General features: G+C 49.0%; 1 protein-coding gene across 6 annotated transcripts in view; it reads right to left on the minus strand.

Moving 5' to 3' along the window:
- The window catches only part of phf21aa (PHD finger protein 21Aa), a 37,920-nt gene extending 22,795 nt beyond the window's left edge, over nt 1–15,125 (minus strand). For 4 of the 6 annotated variants that reach the window (XM_028955960.1, XM_028955959.1, XM_028955964.1 and 1 more), the window contains exons 1-4: nt 13,568–13,624; nt 10,238–10,336; nt 7,221–7,253; nt 7,077–7,142 (exon numbers count right to left, since the gene is read on the minus strand). In XM_028955960.1, coding sequence (XP_028811793.1) covers nt 7,077–7,142; nt 7,221–7,253; nt 10,238–10,336; nt 13,568–13,597 — 228 coding nt within the window. In that variant the 5' untranslated portion in view covers nt 13,598–13,624. Of the gene's footprint in view, nt 1–7,076; nt 7,143–7,220; nt 7,254–10,237; nt 10,337–13,567; nt 13,625–14,963; nt 15,020–15,091 lie in introns of those variants that run through there. The other 2 variants (XM_028955962.1, XM_028955961.1) reach the window with 2 other exon arrangements.
- Nucleotides 15,126–15,559: the final 434 nt, after the last annotated feature.

The raw sequence follows: 15,559 nt of genomic DNA on the forward strand, positions 1-15,559 counted from the left end.
CCAGTGGTGGCCCAGCCCCGTAATCAGAAGGGTTCTGGTTCGAATCCCGATCTGCCAAGGTGCCACTGAGCAAAGCACCGTCCCCACACACTGCTCCCCGGGCGCCTGTCATGGCTACCCAAGGGTGATGGGTTAAATGCAGAGGACAAATTTCACCGTGTGCTGTGCTGCTGTGTATCACATGTGACAATCACTTCATATATATTTTTTAATCTAATCACAGCGCCGCTCCAGGAAGAAATGGAATCTCACATCTTTTATGTATATGCAAACATATTATTTATTTTTACAATTCACATTCACCGTTTAATTTTATCTATTCTAGGACTAGTTATTTGCATACTTGTATATTGAATCTTGTATTATACAGTCGACAAAGCTATTGTTTTTTGGCGCTCTTTTCTTGTACTGTCCACTTTGATCCGTGACAATGTAAATTTCCCACTTGTTGGACTAATAAAGGATCATCTTATCTTATCTTTTCTCTTTCCCATCACACTGGGAAAGAGAGGACCGGGGCAGACGACTAACTCCGCCCACAGAAGGAGTGACGTACTGCTGGTTTTTACTTTACTTTACTTGGCAGACGCTTTTATCCAAAGCAACTTACAAGAGGAAGACACCAGCAATTCTCGTTCGGTTTCTAGGGATTTTGAGTTTACAAAACCACGAGCCCTGATAAGGCCTAACTTGTCAGGAAAAGAACATGCTGGGAAATTGTTAAGTGCTGGACAAAAAATAAAAATAAAAAATTGTGAGCGTGTGTGCATGTGTGTGTGTTAGTGTTGGACTCGTCTGAAATACTTTTTGAACAAGTGGGTTTTCAGCTGCTTCTTAAAGGTGGTGGTCGGCTAGTCGAATGGAGCAGGACAAGTCGTTCCACCAGCCAGGGACAACAAAGGAGAACAGAGTCGATTGGGATCGGAGACCCCGTGAGGAGGGGATTTTCAGTCTCATTTCAGCTGTCACAAGGTGAACGCCAACGTTGTCATCATGTGACAATGTAGAAAGTGTATGGGATGCATCGATATCGAGGCATCGATGAGGCCAGACAAGGTTCACACCCCTATCCAACGCAAACACTTACGCGAGCAAAGCGAAGAGTCACCGGTTTTCCGGTTCTCTGTGCCGAATTTCGCAGGGCAACGAGGTAAAAAACGGGAAAAGCCCACACATCTCCCTCCTCCGCTGTTCGCTGAGCCCGCCTGCCGGTTAGAGAGCGGGACGCCACTGCCAAGGCACGCCCGCACCGGAGCCGCGCCAAGCGTCCCAGCGGAGGCCGTGGATAAATGCTACAGGCGGCGATAATGAAGCCGGGCGATCCGGCTGTTGTCCCGCCATTTAATTAGAACGATTACGCGCTCATCGGGTCGGAGTCGCCGCTTCACCCCGCCGACAGGCCGTCAGGCCACAGCGACGTCTTCCTCTCCACGTCTCCCCCACATTATCCCCCAACGTCGATTCAAATCAAAGACGATTTTTTTTTTTTTTGTCTCTGGTTGCAGAGGGCGGACAGCAGAACTTTTTCCTTCGTCCCGGTGAAAGAAGGTAGCGGAACTTCTCCTACCGCAAAAGCAGCAGTTAGAGAAGACTCTGCAGCCCTGAGAACGGGAGTCCGCCGTGGACGAACGCCGGCTCTGCAACGACACAGTGGAAATCGACAGGCCGGGGGCGTGGTCTCCTCTGGACTGCGTTACACACACGCGTGCACACGCACACAGGGGCAGGGGTGGCCTGGCGGGGTTAAGGAAGGTTGCCGGTACGAAACCCGGTCCGCCGAGGTGCCACCGAGCAAAGCGCACACCGCTCCCCGGGCGCCTGTCATGGCTGCCCACTGCTCACCAAGGGTGATGGTTAAAAGCAGAGGACACATTTCGTTGCGTCACCATGTGCTGTGCTGCAGTGTTTCACAATGACAATCACTTCACTTTTCCACACTAGTTGTTTAAGTCACAGATTGACCCGCGAGATCCGATTGTTTCAGTGACGCTGGAGTAATGTGCGGCTGAGTGTACACGAGTCCGTGCACGAATATGAAAACGGGAGCACACGAAACGGAAAAAAAAGCCACTGTAATACAAATTCTGCGTGTGTAGATAACGCATCACTGCAGGAGGAAGGGTTCCGACCGGCCGTCCGGGGGCTCCGGCGAGATTAAAATGACCGGCTTCATTAGAGTGGTGGCCTGACCTTCAGAAGATCCTTTATATGCAGCATCTGGTTCAGGAGACTATGCCGAATTCATAACACACAGCAGTTGTGCGCTCTCCAAGTCCCGGCATCTCTGGGTAAGTAAGTTCTTAACACACAATTCCTGTGTGACATTAAATATGAACGAAGAAATTAAAAATCCAGCTATATTAAGACGCTTATTTTAGCTCATACACAGAGCGGGGCCCAATACAACTGTGATACAATCCCTGTGGGTCAACCAGTTGTCATTGTAGATGTTGTGGTCCAATGGATGGGCGGGACCATGAAAAACCTGAAGCAGCGCCCCTGTGGGCTGGTTGCAGTACAATTTGTAGCTCGTGGGTAAAATAGATGATTAAATTGATAGCAGTTGTATTTTATCATGGATAAAATAGACACGCTGCTTTGCCCAGACTGTCGCAACGGAATCTGCATATTTGTAATGTTGTCTGGCTACATCATAAGAAGGCGCGGTTTACACGTGGCTCTTCATTTAAGAAATATGAATGAAGAATCGGCCTTTTAATGATCAATGATGCATCCTTTCCATTACATACACAGGGGAAAAAAAAAAAAAAATAAACCACACACACACACACACACACACACACACACACACACACACACACACACACACACACACACACACACACACACACACACACACACACACACACACAGTACTGAACAGGCTTTATTGGTTTACTGTGTGGAAGTGGAATACTGACAGCTGGATGCTGCTCTCCAGGGAGTCTCATTGGTGCAGAGAATATAGAAAAAGCTGCTGACTCCCACCTGTACAAACACCTTCAAAAATTCATAGACGGACCAGGCAGGCTGCCACCCCCTGTCAAGTTCCTCCACCTTTATACACTGCCACAGAGCTGCTTCCCTTCAGCAATGCCGAGGGAGCTTACCAATTACACACACACACACACACACACACACACACACACACACACACACACGGCTTTTTCTCTTGATTGACAAACCTGCCCTGGCACGTTAAAAAAAAAACACCTCCAGGAAACTCCATTCACCCCCCAACGTATCTCATTTCTGCCCTGTAACACTTCCTCTCACATCACACCGCAGAGCCGACCTCCCACAATGCACTGGGCCCAGCCGGGGAAGCAGGATTTCATTAATGGAGGTGTGGGGACATCCCAGGTACTTCTCGTAGAACAGCATCATCAGACGTGTCACCTCTGCTTTGCCGCCCCGTGGGTTTGTCATCACGTTTGCCACCTATAGTCACCGAAAACAATGCAGCTCCATTATTAATAACATGTGACCTAATATCTCAATGGTGCGACTGAAGAAAAGTCGCCGTTGGCACCGGTGCGAGAAAGAAGATGCATTTTTCATGTTTTCACACCACAGACTTTGCAACCATCTCTCCCGTCTCCCCAACTTCCCAGCAACATGCAGCAGCAAACAGATCATCAGGCCGAGATGATCAGGCCCTTAAAACACACGTGCTTTTAGTTTCTTTTTATTTCAATTATATATTTTTTTTATCTTTATTTAATGCAACGAATGGCCGAGCGGGTAAGGAATCCCGAACCGCCAAGGTGCCACTGAGGTGCTTCAAAGTGCTTCAAATAATGAACTTTGTCAACCAGATTGTTAATTAATCATTTACAAGTCAATATTGTCTATATGGACAGTGATTTAAACAGAAGAAAAAGTGAATCTGTAAAACTACCTTGTGCTGGTTTTGTGCTGGTGCACCAGTGCAAAAAGTTAGTCTACAGCCCTGAATAATATGAAACAATAAGTAAATTTTCTGAATATACAACATTTTACAGTTACAGGTTATTATACACAGTACAGGCCAAAAGTTTGAACACACCTTCTCATTCAATGTGTTTTCTTTATTTTCAGGACCATTTACGTTGGTAGATTCTCACTGAAGGCATCAAAACTATGATCGAACACATGTGGAGTTATGTACTTAACAAAAACTGGAGACCTGGCCTCCACAGTAGTGCTGCACGATTAATCTAATCGCAATCGTAATCGCGATTTCAATCTGTGCGATTACATGAACGCAAAAAGCTGCGATTTAAATGATTAGTACATGGATTGGATCGGATATGTTGCCGATCCATTCTCTCATAGTTTGCGAGCTGACTGAAGTCTCACATCTCACGTCTCACATCTCAGTCGGATGTGACGTGTTTGGTCACATGACTTTCAATTCCGAGACATATGGTTAGACAGCGCATGACGAACTGCATCGTACGTCAACGTCGCTGCCATATTGCGATAGGCGCTGCTGTGGAGTGAAGCATATACGTGTCTATGGAGAGACTTGCATAAAAATGCCTCACTCTTGTGCTGCTTGGGGCTGTACAAACCGCTGTACACTCCAAACCAGATCCCGGGGATTACATTTCATAGGTAAGGCTGGACAATTGTTTTGAATATATTTGGCCATTATAAAATCCCGTATTATAAGTCTTAACCTTAGCTAAGCTAGGCTAAGGCAGTGAAGCTATGCATTCCTGTGTTCAAGTCAGCCTCCAAACAAGGTTTTGGCTAAACGTAGGCATTAACTATTTAGACTGTTCTTAGCTGTTTAGTTAACTTTTCTCAAACTTTGAAGGTTTCCTAAAGAAATTCACCTCAGTTTACAAATCTTAACCTTAGCTAAGCTAGCAAAGCTATGCATCCCTGTGTTCAAGTCAGCCTCCAAACAACGTTTTTGGTTAAACGTAAGAACAATAATACGGGATTTTATAATGGCCAAATATAATCAAAACAGTTGTTTAGCCTTACCAGGGTTTGTCGTTCGACAGTAATGTAAAAGAGTTTTTGTGATTATTTAATTTTGTAGAATATTGTGTTTTGAAAGCACTGGGCGTTTCAAGTTGTTATAAGTAGTTTGTATGTTTCACTTTGAAATTAAAGATTTCACTATTAGTATGCGACTTTTCATTGATGTACAAGCAAGTGTCCTTTATCACATCACAATCGCATATCGCAATATTGATCTCAATAATCGCAATATGTCTTTTTCCCAAATCGTGCAGCCCTACTCCACAGTCACCGGACCTGAACCCAATCCAGATGGTTTGGGGTGAGCTGGACCAACAAGTGCTAAACACCTCTTGGAACTCCTTCAAGACTGTTGGAGAAGCATTTCACGTGATGACCTCTTGAAGCTCATCGAGAGAATGCCAAGAGTGTGCAAAGCAGGAATCAGAGCAAATAAACTAGAATATAAAACATGTTTTCGGTTATTTCACCTTTATTGGTTAAGTACATAACTCCACGTGTGTTCATTCATAAATGGTCATGAAAATAAAGGTGTGTCCAAAGTTTTGGCCTGTGCTGTATTTACACACACACACACAAAATTTTTTTTATTAATACCATAATAACAGAGCTCTAGGTAATTTACATAGTTGGACCATTTCCCATAAATCCGTGCAGCACGGAGGAGAAAAATTGTACTGCCCGTACCGCGTCCCATTACAAACAGCGTGGCAGGGAGAACGCCGCTTAAAACCTTTATAAAAAAAAAAAAAAGAAAAGAATGCGACTTCAATTAAGGTTCGACAAAAGCTCCAATCTTGGCCAAGGCGCCACCTCAATTATTTTTCTTTCAGAGGCAAATACGGAAATACGGCGTCTTTTTCTTTTTCGCCCCGAAGCAGCAATAAAAGTTGACGTTTTAAAAACCACTTTGGCGGCGCGAACAAAGAGTCGGGTGAGCGGCCGGTCGATAAGTGACAGGTGGGGTCTTTTTTTAAGGTATCGCCGCTGTGCGTCTATGAGGAAAGGAAATTGGCCACGGGGGAGGTGGAATATAACGCCTTGCGGGCGCGGCAGCAGAACCGCGCGGCTCAATCTGATCCCAATCGGAGACGCCGACGATGCGCCACGCGGGCCGGCGCACTTCAGGGCGCGCACACACACACACACACACACACACACACACACACACACAGGCCTGTGGTAACTTGACTGGCTGATGCTGTTTATTTATCAAGCACAGGATCAGAGCAGATTTAACTGATCTGACTAAAGCGGAATATTTTGCTTTAAATATTCAAGGGTTACAATGGCCGAAAAATAAGGTACATTCAGGTACCGAGTTTAAAGCGCAATGCAGTAAATATAATTCTAATATAATACCGACAGTCTCCAAAACCGAATAAGCAACTATTTGTGACGTGGAAGAAATTTTCACACACACGCTCATGCAAAACAAGCACACTTGACGGCGACAGAATTTCCAGAGGCTCGTCTCCAGGCCACTCCAGCACGCTCTGAACAACGGCACGTCCTCCACCAGCCAAACCGAGTCAGGTGGTCAGGCTACATCGCCTTGGCAGCACATCTGCATGTGATAAGCAAATGTAAAAACCCAATGGTTCCATGAAGAGACCCGTAGTGCCTTCAGACCACAAATATACGTTGCAAAATGCTCTGTTGCACCAGCGGTTCTTTTCACGAATGCAGAATTTGGACCGACAAAAGCTTTCAGAATTAGCCCCAAGCACCTGATCCTTTTTGAAAGAACATACCAGGATCTCACAACCTGAACATCTGTCCTATCCTCATGTAGCCGCAGCCAATTACCATCACTCCAGGACGTAATGGCATTTAAACAGATGCTGAGGACAAGTGACTTGTGAGACATAAAGATGAATATCATGAGTATAAAAATGATAGTAAATGATAAACCGCCACAGTCGATGCACATATAGCGAGAATTAAATGGCCGTCGAACAGCACCATAGCATCACACAAACGCTGTGCAACAGCAGGAGGAAAACATCGAACAACAAGGCAGGAAGTGCGCGGGGAAAGAATGACAAGGAAAAAAAAACACGAAGTGACAGAGAACATTAAAAAAAGGTGCGGCCTACCTGCTTCTCACTCAGCGCTGTGATCTTGGCCTGGAGTTCATGGAGCTGCCTCTTCAACTCCGCATTCTGCAGGCAGACACGAGAAGCGCGTTACGAGGCTCCTCCAGAGCCGCGGGACCCAGCACGGGAGGCTCCGGATCTTACCTGTGGATCCTGCTTCATCTGGGCCACGAGCTTCTGCAAAAAATAAAAACATAAGTAAATAAAAGAAGATGCGCTCAGAACAGTTCGATGGTGATGGCCGCAAACAGAGAAGGCGAGAACACGTCTTATTGCCACAAGATCGGTTCCGCCGGCCAAGACTCCCACTTGTTCCTGATTTTCAGGGATCGTCACCCTGACAAAATCAACAGACGAATTGCAAAAAAAAAAAAAAAAAAGCAGAGCGGTGCGTCCCTCACCTGGCAACCCTCGGCCAGCATCACCCCGCAGGCCTCCTGCGACCGGGCGCACTCCGGCACAGCGGGTCGCCGCACGGCGAGGCGAAAGCCGATTGATTGCGCGTTCCGGTGGAGTGGCTGGACGGGGCGCGGAGCACTTTGCCGATTCTCGCGGTTTCCATGGTTCCCTTACAAATACGCCGCGTCTCACGGCTCGGCAACAAAGGCCGCTCCGTCCGATGCTGAGCCGCGCTCCTCGACGCGCGGCTCGAACGCTGAAAAACTTCTTAACTAATCGGGTCCTTTTTCTCCAGGTTACCATGGTTACATTGCATTCACAGTTTGGGCCGGCTTTGTTCAGAAAGCGTGGACGTTCTTAGAAAATGCATGTGTCCAGGGAAGGCTGGTACAACGGATTCCTCTCACTTTCCCCATTTTTGGAATTCTAAATAAAACCCCACCGCAAAAAAAAAAAAAAAAAAATCCCTCCCCGCTCATAATAGAAACATGAATGGCATTAAAATTTGTGGACGTTAAGAGGCTTCCTGTGTATGACGAGAGCGCGACGTTGTCCTTCGAAGTGAAGTTGAGGAAATCCTGGCTGTAGCCACAGCGGCCTCTGCAGGCCTCCGGCGGAACTGCAGGCGAAGAGGGCGGCCCCTCCCCCCCGACGGTGCAGACGAGGTGGAGGGTACAATTCTCGATAGGCATAAAAGGCCCAGACACACACACACACACACACTGTCCACTTCATTTTCTGCACGGCACGCATCGCAAATCTCTCATGTAAATGCGAAGCAGGTAAGAGGACAGTACAGTTTAACGTCACAACCTCATAACTACATTCATCATCCATGCATTTCATCTCCCAAGGCCTCTGCACCAGGTATGTCTTGTATACGAAGACAACCGTGGATTTTTAAAATTTTTTTACTTCTAATACAAAAATTAAAGCATCGAATATGCGAATATGTCATAAAAGGGCAATTTAATTAAAAAAGGTAAGCCTTTATATATGCTATATTCTTTAAATGTTGTTCAGTAAATATTGTTCATGATTATTGCTGACTGCTCAGGAAAATCACAAATCCTGTTGTTGCCCACACTAGGCTATAAAATCTACACTAATTCACCCATTTATGAATGAAGGAACAGCTGAATTAATTTCTAGTCGTGCAAGGACCCAATCATTATAATAATAATAAGCGGCCAGTAAATTAAATACCCATAATTCAGTGCAGCGACCGACTAACGTTGTGATTAGCAGTCGACTAAATCCCCATGTTGGGGGTCAATGCCTTAACATGAAACTAAAGTGCAGAGAGAGACAGAAAGAAAGAAAGAAACAGAGAGAGAGAGAGAGAGAGAGAGAGGGAACGGTACAAACAGTGATTCAAACCGTCTCTGCTCAAAGGAAGCAGGTACTTGGCGGTGCAGCGCACATCGATACGCTGACATGCAGCAGAAATGCTGCGCTTTCCAGGGACTATTGGAAATGTCTCAACCTTGTTATTAAAAGCCTGCAGGCCAGAGGCATGAAAGATGCAAAATTTCCTCTGCATTCAGAGCACACACACACACACACACACACACACACACACCAGCGACAGCTATACTGGCATTCAGAGCAAAGATTCTACAAACGTGCCGTCTTTTCAACCAGCAGATGAGGATCATGCGAACGTGTCTGCACTGCAACCCAGCGCACAGTTGCAAATAAAATGCCTGCACTTCTGAATGCATTTACATATGTGAAATAAAAAAAAAAAACACACTTCCATCGGCTTGCGCTTGTTGACATCATTCGGAGGGCCGGAAATCATTTGAACATTTTGCAATTCCAATTTTAACAAGGGATTGTGGCAAACACACTGGCTCTCAAGCTGTGGCGCGTGGTACACCGGTGGATACCTCTAGCTGAGTTATTAATCTTCAAATGTAGTACAGTTAATAATCACTCATTTGCGGTGTGTCCAATAATAAACATTAAAATTAGGACTAGGACCACCGGTACAAGCACGTGATCAGAGTAACGGGCAAATCCTGCTCATTTCAGGGAACTGGAATTCCCGGTAAAATGAGCTGGATAAAATTCGGAAGTAGCGATGCTACAGATCCAGATGATGGACGATGGACACAGGGACGACAATATCCCGTGCTTCCTTGCACCATCAACAGTTCTAATTGCGCGTTCATTTCTGCTTAATTGCACAGTAACTGCATTTTTTGAGTGTTGGAATGTGTTTTATGCGGAAAGCGCAGGAGCAACGTTCTCATGTGGAAAAGAGGCACGACCACGCCATCTGAATCCTGCACAAACGTGGGACGTCCTATATTACCGTTATCAAACACAAGTTCAGGTCGTATTGCCAGGTGGTAGTAGCCTAGCGGGTAACACACTCGCCTATGAACCAGAAGACACGGGTTCGAACCCCACTTACTACCACATTGTGTCCCTGAGCAAGACACTTAACCCTAAGTTGCTCCAGGGAGACTGTCCCTGTAACTACCGATTGTAAGTCGCTCTGGATAAGGGCGTCTGGTAAATGCCGTAAATGTAAATGATTCAGGCCTCCGACAGCTTTGCTCACGCCCCCTACATCAGGGCGTCTGATAAATGCTGTAAATGTAAATGTAAATGAGAGAGCTGTCAATCACGCCTACCACATTGTGTCCCTGAGCAAGACACATGACCCTGAGTGTCTCCAGGGGGGGTACTGTCCCTGTAAACTACTGACTGTAAGGATAAATGCCGTAAATGTGGCTTCTGCATGCACGTACCTGATGGACCTGTATTTCCACTTTCAGCGCCTCCTGGAGGTTCTGTAATTCCATCATCGATCCCCTCTGTCGGCAGCTCAGTCCGGGACAGCTCTCAACCTGCCCCATCGGAGAGAGAGAGGGGGGGGGGGGGGCGAGACAATTTATTTCCGTATTCAATACACAGCGACTTGGCTTTGTGCTGGAAATGACAGATTACATAATGGGCGCTATAAATAAACCGGTGCCGTTCAGGAGGAGACCCGTTATACGTGCGCCTTTTTCTAAATCGAAACTTCACACGAGTGTCGAGCGGTGCGGCCGCTCACTGTGGCGAAGAGTGATGATGCGTAGTAGCCTAGCGGGCGGCACGCTCGCCCATGAACCGGAAGACCCAGGTTCGAACCCCACTTGCTACCATCGTGTCCCCGAGCAGGACCCTTAACCCCGAGTGTCTGCAGCGGGACTGTCCCTGTAACTACCGATTGTAAGTCGCTCTGGATAAGGGCGTCTGGTAAATGCCGTAAATGTAAATGATTCAGGCCTCCGACAGCTTTGCTCACCCCCCCTACATCTCAGCTGATGTGTGTGTGTGTGTGTGTGTGTGTGAGAGGGAGAGTGAGACCGCCTATGATGGATGATTGCTCATGCTGCCGATCATCAGCTGAGGCCAGACTCTCTGTGTCAGCACATCTGCCGAGGCTCGGAGCCGCTCGACTGGAGTCCCAGCGCCGGCGGTTTATATAGACGCCACACTCGCGCTCAACACAGCGATTTGTATTCAGCCGGATCCAAGCTGCCATTCGCATCACTTTTCACACACACACACGCCTTTCCTGGCTCCGTACCTTACAGTGACACATTCGCTAACGTCACATTCACTAGTTCCCCCATCAGAGCGGGGCCTGCATGTTGGTGTTGGTAGTGGGCGTGGTCACGTTCGTGCACAAGGGGGTATTAGGAGTGCAGAGAACGTAGCGAAAAGGGAGGAGGTGGACGCTGCGCTGCACCTGGGTGTGTCACGAATTGACAGGGCGAGGGCTCATGTCACCTACAACCAAGAAGTAGAGTGTGTGTCTACAGGCTCCTCCCCTTTTTATACTCTGTTCATAAAAATAATCACTAAAGTTCATCTGCTGGGCGTCGGAATTAATTACACACCAACAAAAAGTTCACGAGTGACTGAAGTCGTTGTGTGTTAAGATGCTGCACCCAGACAGAGGTGTCGTGGTAGCAGCTAGCGGCGTGAACCTTCACCAGTGTCACGATTCGATGACCGGCGCCTCACCATCGACGCACCCCATACATTTTCTACATGGTCACGTGACGTTTTCAAACACAAGAGTCAAGGTCTCGTACGCCCGTGTGGACGCTTCGGTTTTGGTCCAATGATCAGAACAACGCCTGGATCAGACGTCCGTGGCGTCAGGTGAGGGCGGACTGAACACAGACCGCTTTTCTGCTCACTGGAGAAAATCTACAGCCGCTTTCAGACCGAACGCGCTGCCACAAACTCCCGGTAAGACGATAGTGTCGTGTTGTAGATCTCTGGCCAGCTTTTCCTCCGTTCCCGCTTCGGAATGGGTTGTACCAGCCTTCCCTGGACACACCGCACCGCACAGCGTGAAACTCCAACCCGGAGCGGCGCTGTACTGTAAGTGACGTCATTATGATTTGATCGATTATCGCGATGCATCGATTATACGATTAATTACAACACCCCTAATAGTAGCCTAGTGCGTAAGACACTCGGCTATGAACCAGAAGGCCCAGGTTCGAACCCCACTCACTACCACTGTGTCCCCGAGCAGGACACTAAGTTGCTCCGCGGGGGGACGGTCCCTGTAACTACTGATGGTGATGAGATCTGGATACGGGCGTCTGGTAAATGCCGTAATTGTAACCATACATGTAGTTGACTAGATCTGTGTGTTGTACTGGGTTTATTGTTCAGCAGGGGCAGTGGTGGCCTAGCGGTTAAGGAAGCGGCCCCGTATTCGGGAGGTTGCTGGTTCGAATCCCGATCTGCCAAGGTGCCACTGAGGAGCCACTGAGCAAAGCACCGTCCCCACACACTGCTCCCCGGGCGCCTGTCATGGCCGCCCACTGCTCACCAAGGGTGATGGGATAAATGCAGAGGACACGTTTCGTTGTGTCGCCGTGTGCTGTGCTGCAGTGTATCACAATGACGATCACTTCACCTTCGCTCTGCAGCCGTATTAAAAAACCCACAGAAACCTTTTTAAACTCATACACCTGGCTAGAACGGCCCCTGGTGGCCCCTCACCGCCACGTCTCTGCATTAATTGATTGCAGCGCTGTGTTTTCCTAAAGCTCCCCAGGAAACCAATCAATCCATCAATCAAGGCTTTCTACATGGTCACCTTCTCCTGCACACACCAATCGGGATTAAGAAAGCGCCTCTCGCGGTCTCACACCGAGGCGGCGCCCGGCCGGCCCCTGTAAAGGTCACGCAAAGGTTCCCGCTTCAGGCCACCGCGCTCCCTGTGATCCGCGGACGGAGAGCTGCAGGACTTATCAAAAGACACCCGCCATGGGCGGGGCTGCCCTGCCACAGGTGTTCAGCCTGAATCACATCACTAGTGTCACACCGAAGGTCATGACGGTAGGAACAGGAAGTGGCTGCTTGCTGGTTCTGTGGGTTGGAGAGCAGCTACACACAGAAGATGAACTTTTTTTTTTTTTAAAGGGGAGGAGCCTGTAGGCGTGATTGACAGCTCTCTCATTTACATTTACAGCATTTATCAGACACCCTTATCCAGAGCGACTTACAATCAGTATTTACAGGGACAGTCCACCCTGGAGCAACTTAGGGTTAAGTGTCTTGCTCAGGGACACAATGGTAGTAAGTGGGATTTGAACCCGGGTCTTCTGGTTCATAGGCGAGTGTGTTACCCACTAGGCTACTCTCTCACACACCCTATATCCTGATTCTGGACTATTTAAGCCCCCTCCTGTCAATATGTGGCACGCAGCGTCCTAATACCCCTTGCACACAGACGAGACCACGCCCACCAACAAACGCCAACGTGCAGGTTATCAGGCGCTTTAATTCCAGCGTTCTTTTTTTACTTTTTGGAGTGATTGTCATTGCGAAGCACACGGTGACACAACGGAATGTGTCCTCTGCTTTTAACCATCGCCCTTGGTGAGCAGCCATGATGGGGGAACCAGTTAATGTGACTCTTATACAGTGCTGGGAAACTGCAGCCCTAAAACACTGTGCCACGGTGACCTCACGTGACCTGAGCTGAACCGCCAATCGCCGCTCTTGAAGCCGCTCGGACGACAAACTTGCTTCAGCGTGGCCGCAAGGGAACTCTTTCTCACCTTCACTACGCCGGCCGCGTTGAACACCATCCAACCAGCGACTTGGGGGTTCAGAGGCTGCAAGAGCAGAGGAGAGAGGAGTCAGACGAGCGCGCGTGCACGCACACACACGTCATATCGCGGTAAACCAATTCGAAAAAAACGAGCGATTTCCCCAAAGAAAATATTCCGACTTGGTTCTGTTTTTGGAGTACATTCTCTTACACACACACACACACACACACACTCTCTCTATCTCTGTGTATCCAGGGTTCTGTGCCTAAAGATGATCCCTGACTTCAGATCCTCCGTTCGTCGCCACTGCCTGGTCTCTCATAGTAACGTTCGGCCCGAGAGGTCGATCCTTCCTTCCCACAGCCACACAGAAGCCATTTCCAAGGTAACAGGCCGGATCCGCAGGAGGAAACGAGTGACCTCAAGGTCACAGGATGCCCGCCGGGTGCCAGTTTCGCATCTTCCCAGGACGGCCGCGGCGCCGAACCTCCGCGGGCCGTGAAATGGCAGGACTTGGTCGGGACGCTTCGGAAGAGCAGGCCCGGGCCCGGCCGTGGATCCCCGGGCAGGCGTGAGTATAACCGGCGGGAGCGATGCCGTGGTAACCGAGACCTCCCCGGCAGGCCGAAAGATCTTCGGAACCCCACTTCCTGCAACGGCGTGCCACCAAAAGCGAATCAGGAACCCGCTTTCTAGCAACAGCCCGTACGCCGGCCCCTTCCTCCTCCTCCTCCTCCTGGAGAGAAACGTCCATCGGAAGCGCTCGAGTCGTGCACTCCCACAGCCGGGGCCTGCAGCCCGGAGCCCCCCAACTTCCTCCGCCGGCGAAGTTGCGCCGTCCGCCGCCGACCAATGGCGATCCTCCTCGCTTCCGCCCGGCTGCTGATGGTGGTGGTGGAGGTGGTGGCGATGTTGGGATAGAAGGAGAAACGAAGTTTGGCAGGAAAAAAATAAAAAAAACACACGCACACACACACGCACACGTTTCCGAAATATAATAACAATAATAATAATAATAATCACGCGATTAAAAGCCCAGAGGAACGTAACGCGCCGCGGCGTCGTTGCACAACGCCGCCGCGTTTCTTCTGCGCGCCCTGCATTCATTATTACTATTAATAATAATAATAATAATAATAATACTATTCTATGATTATTATCCCTGGATTGCATAACGGCGGCGGGAGGAGGAGGAAGTTCCGCGCCGCCCGGCAGCGACGTAGCGGGAACCGCGTCGCCCAACTACGGGAACCAGGAGAGAGAAAAAAGGGGAAAGAAAAAAAAAAATTCCACCGCGCGATCCCATCCCGAATAACTGGTCCCGCGGCCCGCGCCGGGCGTGGAAGTTCCGCGGCGGCGGGGGCAAAAGTTGGCGCGGGGCCGCCGCCGGTGGTGCACTTACCCGCCTCGCTTTATATACTCGCTCGGGCCGCGCGCGAAGCGACCGGAATGCAAGGTTTTCGGTGTAAAAAAAAAAAAAAAAAAAAAAAAAAAGAAAAAGAATAAAGAAAAGAAAAAAATAAAGCCCACGGTGCCCGCTGTTCCGCGACCGAATCCCGCGGCGGACGCGCGCGTCTACGTCCGCACGCGCTTCATGACGCACGCGTGATGCTTTCCCGGTCTCGATTTAGCGGATTTTGGGGTGTTTGTGAAAGGAAAAGCAACGCAAAGAGGCGTCCATTAAAAAAGCGAGAGGGGGAGAGAGAAACTGAGATAGAGAACAAGAACTCTTCTTCAATCTCATTCACCCCCCAGCCTCGGCGCCGCGCGTATCCCTCCGCGCAGGAAGGCAGAAAGAATGGGACAGAAAAAACTGCGCGGCGCGGCGCCGCCAATGCGTCGCCCCGCGGCCGCGTCCTCGCCGCCGAGCGAGAAAGTGTCACAAAAGTGGCCGGCGGGAGGGCGGCGGCGGCGGCGGCGGCCGGCGAAAACGTTTCCGAAACGGGGGACTACTTTGTGTGACGGTGCGGCGAATTTATTTCACTTTGCCTAAGGAAA

Source organism: Denticeps clupeoides, chromosome 16, assembly GCF_900700375.1.
Source record: "Denticeps clupeoides chromosome 16, fDenClu1.1, whole genome shotgun sequence".
Lineage (NCBI taxonomy): Eukaryota > Metazoa > Chordata > Actinopteri > Clupeiformes > Denticipitidae > Denticeps > Denticeps clupeoides.